A 5810-nucleotide genomic window follows, 5' to 3' on the forward strand; every position below is an offset into this window, starting at 1 on the left:
CATATAAATGTTTGAATGGAAAAGAAATGGCTCATTCAAAGTAAACACATGTTTAAGAAAACCAGCATTTGACCTATACAAACTTAACTATGCAAGCTGTACCATGAAAAACAGGAAATCACTATATTTATTTAAAGGTGTATGCCTCTCTATCATGAGAATAAACTGTTGGCATTACTGTTCTCAGTTAATCGAGGCCTAAGACTGGACTGCAAGTCTAAGACAGGAAGTCAGAAGTGAAGATGGATAGAATCGAGAAGCACTGTTAGCAGAAATACTTTGTATGACAAACCTATTTCCACTGTGAAGAAAGTGGTATATCTACTTCTAGATAAAAATGGTGCTTTAATATGATCCACATATGAATCTAATAATTACATTCGATTTTTTTTTCATGGAGCATTTTAAAATATTTAGGTTCTTATTTCTGAGAAGTTTTCATGATTAGAGCACTTGGAAGAACTAGGCTACAATCCCATCACTAACACAGCCCTACAGGCAAACTGTGGTCAAATCAACTAATCATTCTCGAGCTTTGCTCCCATAATGTGCAACTTTACGTGTAAAGTGTGTATTGGCATTAACCACTATAGACAGATTTTGGATTTCATATATTTTAGGAAGGGATGGACTGCTACCTTCAGGCGGCCTGATATTTTACGTAAGGCATGCCACAGCACGTCTTCTAGTCAGTTCTGAGGACAACCCACTACTGCTGCTGCAGCCAGGTGCACAAAGACAACCACAGGTTGTCCTTACCTAACACCGTCTCAGCATTTCAATATCCCGTCTAGGCGATGGCAAGAGACACCTCCTTAGGGCAATTCACCCCTTCCTAAACAGGCTGAGAAATAAGCGTGAGGAACAGCCCTTTGGAAACGCCAGCCTCCCTTGACCAGGGGGGATTTAAATTACACAGGTACGACTTGAGGTGTCTAAAGTTGGGTGAGAGGAATCTGATCTCCTCCCTTGAGGGATGCAGTAAGTCTTGGACATGCGCGACCCTCCAGCAAAGCCATCTTCCTTATTATAGAAATAGATATATGTATATTTCTCCTTTGCAGCGGCGGTGGGGCACTCTCTCTGAACCCCTTCCCCTCCAACAAGGCCCTCCTCCCCCCGGTGCCGAGCCTCCTCTCGGTGCCGCAGCCCCGGGGCCGGCGGCGCCCGGCCGGGCAGCGCCTCCGCCGATCCCCAGTACCGGTGGTACCGGTACCGCCGCCACCGGGCGCGGCGTGGCCGCGGCCAATGAGCGGGGCCGGGGCGGGCTCGGGAGCGGCGCCGCCGGTACTTAGGCTCGCCGGAGGGGCCGGGCAGCCCATAGCCGAGCGGGGAGGAGCGGGCGGAGGAGTCGGGCGCTCAGCGGGGAGGACGGAGCTCACCTCCTCTGCGGCGCCCATGGGGACAGGACGACTTTAAAGGAGTTTTTTTTTTTTTTTTTTTCTTCGGGGGGGTTGTTCTGGAGCTGGGAGACCACGGGTACGGAGGGGAGAGACAGAGAGAGAGGCTCTTTAGGGGCGGGGGGTGCTTATTCTTTATCTGATTATTCTTTTTTTTTTTTTTTCTCGGAGAGCCAGACGCCTGCTCTTATGCAGTACTGCTCAGCTGCGAGCGGGCTCAGGACCCTCGGGGCAGCCCCTTGCCTTGCGGAGGATCCCGGGGCAGTTCCGTTCCCCGGGCTGAGCTGGGGGAAGGCGAGGAGCTGCGTGCTCCTCCAGGCAGCAGCGGGACCCGGGCCCGGTAGTTCCGGGACTGCAGGGCTGGGGCAGCACCGCCCGGAGAGCGCCGCGGAGCCGGGGCTGTGCCCTGCACCCCGAGGGCAGGAGGGAAGAATCCGCACCGGGAGTTTTCCCGCCCCCCCCCCCCCCCCCCCCGCACGGAGGGGAGGGATGGAGCGGGGGAGGGATAAGGAATCGCTGAAATCTTTTGTGTTTGTCTTGATATTTTTTTTCTCCTTTTCCTTCCCTCCGTTTGCGCCCTCCTTTCCCTCTCTTGTTCTCTCTGTCCCTGCCCACTCCACCCTTCCTCCAGATCCGGCAATTCCTGCCCTCGCCTCGCCCTGTCATTGATGGGAAATCAACTGGATCGCATCACCCACCTGAATTACAGCGAGCTGCCGACCGGGGACCCCTCGGGGATCGAGAAAGACGAGCTGCGCGTCGGGGTGGCTTACTTCTTTTCGGATGAGGAGGAGGACCTGGACGAGCGAGGCCAGCCAGACAAGTACAGCGTGAAGGGCTCCGGCAGCCCTGGCCAGGAGACGCCTACCCACCACCTCCACCACCAGCTGGTGCTGAACGAGACCCAGTTCTCCGCTTTCCGCGGCCAGGAATGCATCTTCTCCAAGGTCAGCAGCGGCCCCCAGGCTGGGGACCTCAGCGTCTACTCGGTGTCAGCGCTGCCTGCCCTCTGCAAACCGGGGGACCTGCTGGAGCTGCTGTACCTGGGGCCGTCGGAGCATCCCCCGCCGCACTGGGCAGTGTACGTGGGCAGCGGGCAGATCATCCACCTGCACCAGGGGCAGATCCGCCAAGACAGCTTGTACGAGGCGGCCGCGGGCAACGTGGGCCGGGTGGTGAATAGCTGGTATCGTTTTCGCCCGCTGGTGGCTGAGCTGGTGGTGCAAAACGCCTGCGGGCACCTGGGCTTAAAAAGCGACGAGATCTGCTGGACTAACTCCGAGAGCTTCGCCGCCTGGTGCCGCTTTGGGAAAAGGGAGTTCAAAGCCGGGGGGGAGCTGCAGGCTGCTGCCGGCACCCAGCACCAGCAGCAATACTATCTGAAGATTCACTTGGCAGAGAACAAGGTGCACACAGTGAGGTTCCACAGCCTGGAGGATCTAATACGCGAGAAGCGCAGGATCGATGCCAGTGGCAAACTGAGGGTGATCAAAGACCTGGCTATAGTGGATGAGAAAGAATAGCGAGCAGCAGGGGGTACATGGCTATCTCTTCCTTCTCTCCTGTCCGGGGAGACCAGCCTGCCACTGAGACAGGAGGCTGCACCCTCTTTCCACAGGACGCAACTGGAAGCAAGATCCATGGCGACATTCCAAAAAACCAGCATTCTTTACACCCATAGCCAGTATTTTGTTTGGCTTTTAGTAGCATTAATGCTGAAAAAGTGCAAGAGGGAGAGGAAGAAGAGGGGGGGAGGTGCACGAAAGCTGTCTGCAGAGTATGTGGACAAAGTCTCTACTGTCGATCGATGTTGACCATTCTAGCAACATGCTAATAAAATTTCAAATTGAAAATTTTTTAATTTTTATTTCATGGCTTTAATCCATGATGAGTTTTAAACATTGGGGGCCATGGATGTGGATTTAGCTAAACAAAATTTTAGCTAACATTTGCCTTGCAGTCAACCAAAAGCATCAGTCATACTTCGCTAGCTGAAGGGGATGGAGGGTGGGGGGCTGTAAATGCCTATTTGTTTTGTTTCTTGACACTGTTGTTTCAGCCTGTAGTTGCAACCCAGATTTTGTCCCAGACAACTCTAGCAAGATCCTAATGGGGGAAAATGTTTCTGGTTGAAATTGATTACATTTAAAATACTTGTTGTCTTTTCTCTGCTAAATGTCATCATGATACATAAGCAAGCTGTTTAAAACTCTTCCCCTCTCCTTTTTTTCAGGAAAAAGTTGGTTAGCAGTTGTTTTCTTGAAATTACCTTCATTGGTTGGTGTATTTCGGAGGCAGTGTTTCTCCTCAGAGATCCAGCCTCTAGGATCTCATGTTTAAGCTGTGGATTTGTATCACTGTAGTGATTCTTATTGCACCACTGCCTCAATACCTCTTCATGCACAGGTCAGCCGGATCCTACAAGAAACAAATAGGCTTGAATTCTGCATGTTGCCTCTTTCAAACAGAAACTTATCACGGATTTATAATTCCACTTAAAGAAAACAGATGTAACATGGCCAAGTTCATTTTGCATTTCAAATTCCAAGCAACTAAAAATCCTATTTAGTCTAAGTTTAGAAATCCACAGCTGCATTTAAAAGATGCCTTTTAACGCGATGTGAGCAATGCGTTGATTGTATTTCAGATCCTATTCTCCCACTGCTTAATTCTTCAGTTCTGAAGTAAAAGATCAAAATATTAAATATACATAAAATCTAAAGTATACTAGGGTATTTCTAAATCTGTCCATTCTATTTTTATTACTCTTACTCCGTAAAAGTTATAATAAGCAATTTGTCTTTGCATGTTTCAGTACTGGGGGAAAAAAAAAGATTTTTTTTTTCCCCTTCTTCCCATGTCAATGTCAGATGGCATAATAGAAGTAACATCCCTCTTCTGTGTATACAATACACGCTACCCCCTATCAACGTACTGTGTCCTGGCTCCTTTTTGTATTAAGCAATGTCATTGTTGCAACAGTAATTTATTTTCTACAAAGGGTTTACCTCCCATAGTTGAAGCTGTGAAGGTGGAGTGTAGTTCACCTTAATAAAAGTGCAAGCATAAATATATGTATATATACCTCCTTAGTGAAGGTCATCTAACAGACTATGTTTTGCTGATACATAACTTGGCAAAGTTATGCTGTAATATGCAGTGTAACTTTTATTTCCCTTCTTACTGTAAAGTATCATGGTTACTACAATACAGACTAAACATTTTGTCAGAATTGTATTGCCATCAATGTTAACCTACTGCTGAAATAACCTCAAATCACAACATACCCTTTATTAAATGTGTAATATTTTATCTTTATATTGGTGATAATTATTGTCATAATGGTATCTCTTTTCCATAACATTAACAATCATCATCATAATATTTATGTATTTTATTAATTTTACTGCATTACATCTACCAAATTATCTGTTACAAGTGAGTTCTCAACAGCACTTGGTGGGATCATTGTGAGATTGCAGGAAGACACTGATGTTACAACCAAGGCACTTACAAAAAATCAAAACATAAATGGTAGGAGAAGGAAGAGTGGGCAAAAATAACTTGTTTTAATTCCCCCTTATAAAATATATATATTGAAGAACTGAGGTAGGAAGAGGCAGGAGGAGGGAATAAATAACAGGATGTTCATGAAGACAGGAAGGATGAAGTGGAATCATGTTGTAAATTTTGAATTCTGAAATGCTTTTTCTTGAAATTGCTCTCCAATTAATAATACAGTACTAGACAGAGGATCCTTGCAATAATAGCATTGTATGTCCTCACTACTAGTGAGAATTTAAAACATACTGGCTTTAAACTTTTCTCTGTGCTTTCCAAATAGTCCATCTTTATTTATTTATTTTAATGATTTACTAACCTGGTTCATGAACATGGCAATTTTCCTTAGTTTACCTTGCTAGATGTGTATTTATTCAAGCTCTGTCAGAAGTCTTTGGCAATGCTCCAAATTTGTACAGATAAAGGTAACAACATTAGGGCCTTAATCCTTTGCATAAGGTCTGGAAATATGTACAGTATGTACGGGAAATATTCACAAAATATATTAACCTAAGACATACTATTGCTCTGGCTATATTCAAGTATCAATCTGCTATTAACAGCAGAGGTGCCCACACAGATCCTTTTGGTTTTTCTTTCACTAGATTTCAGTCCTGAGTTATTGACAGCAATCTGGTCCTGATTCATAGTCCATTGAAGTTAATAGATGGTCTCTCACTGACTTCAGTGAGCTTTGGATCAGTTTTTATTGTTTAGGAGATGGTTAAAATTTGTGGACCTTGAGGAGAAATGAGATTTAAGAAGGTATTTCAGAGACCAGAAGGGACAACTTTCTAAGATGGGAGACAGGAAATACTGTGGAAATAAAGGAAGAGAACAGACGAGTTC

General features: G+C 46.1%; 1 protein-coding gene across 1 annotated transcript; it reads left to right on the forward strand.

The window, feature by feature from the left end:
- Positions 1-1372: 1372 nt before the first annotated feature.
- LRATD1 (LRAT domain containing 1) lies at positions 1373-3315 on the forward strand. The gene is made up of 2 exons (XM_082755933.1): positions 1373-1479; positions 2032-3315. The coding sequence occupies exon 2, from the start codon at positions 2069-2071 to the stop codon at positions 2921-2923; it is 855 nt and encodes a 284-aa protein (XP_082612059.1). The 5' UTR covers positions 1373-1479; positions 2032-2068; the 3' UTR covers positions 2924-3315.
- Positions 3316-5810: the final 2495 nt, after the last annotated feature.

This window comes from Aythya marila (genome assembly GCF_965140915.1).
Source record: "Aythya marila genome assembly, chromosome: 3".
Taxonomy (NCBI): Eukaryota; Metazoa; Chordata; class Aves; order Anseriformes; family Anatidae; genus Aythya; species Aythya marila.

Excerpts from the sequence above, each read along its gene's own strand:
- LRATD1 (XM_082755933.1), top strand. The coding sequence starts at position 2,069 with ATGGGAAATCAACTGGATCGCATCACCCACCTGAATTACAGCGAGCTG.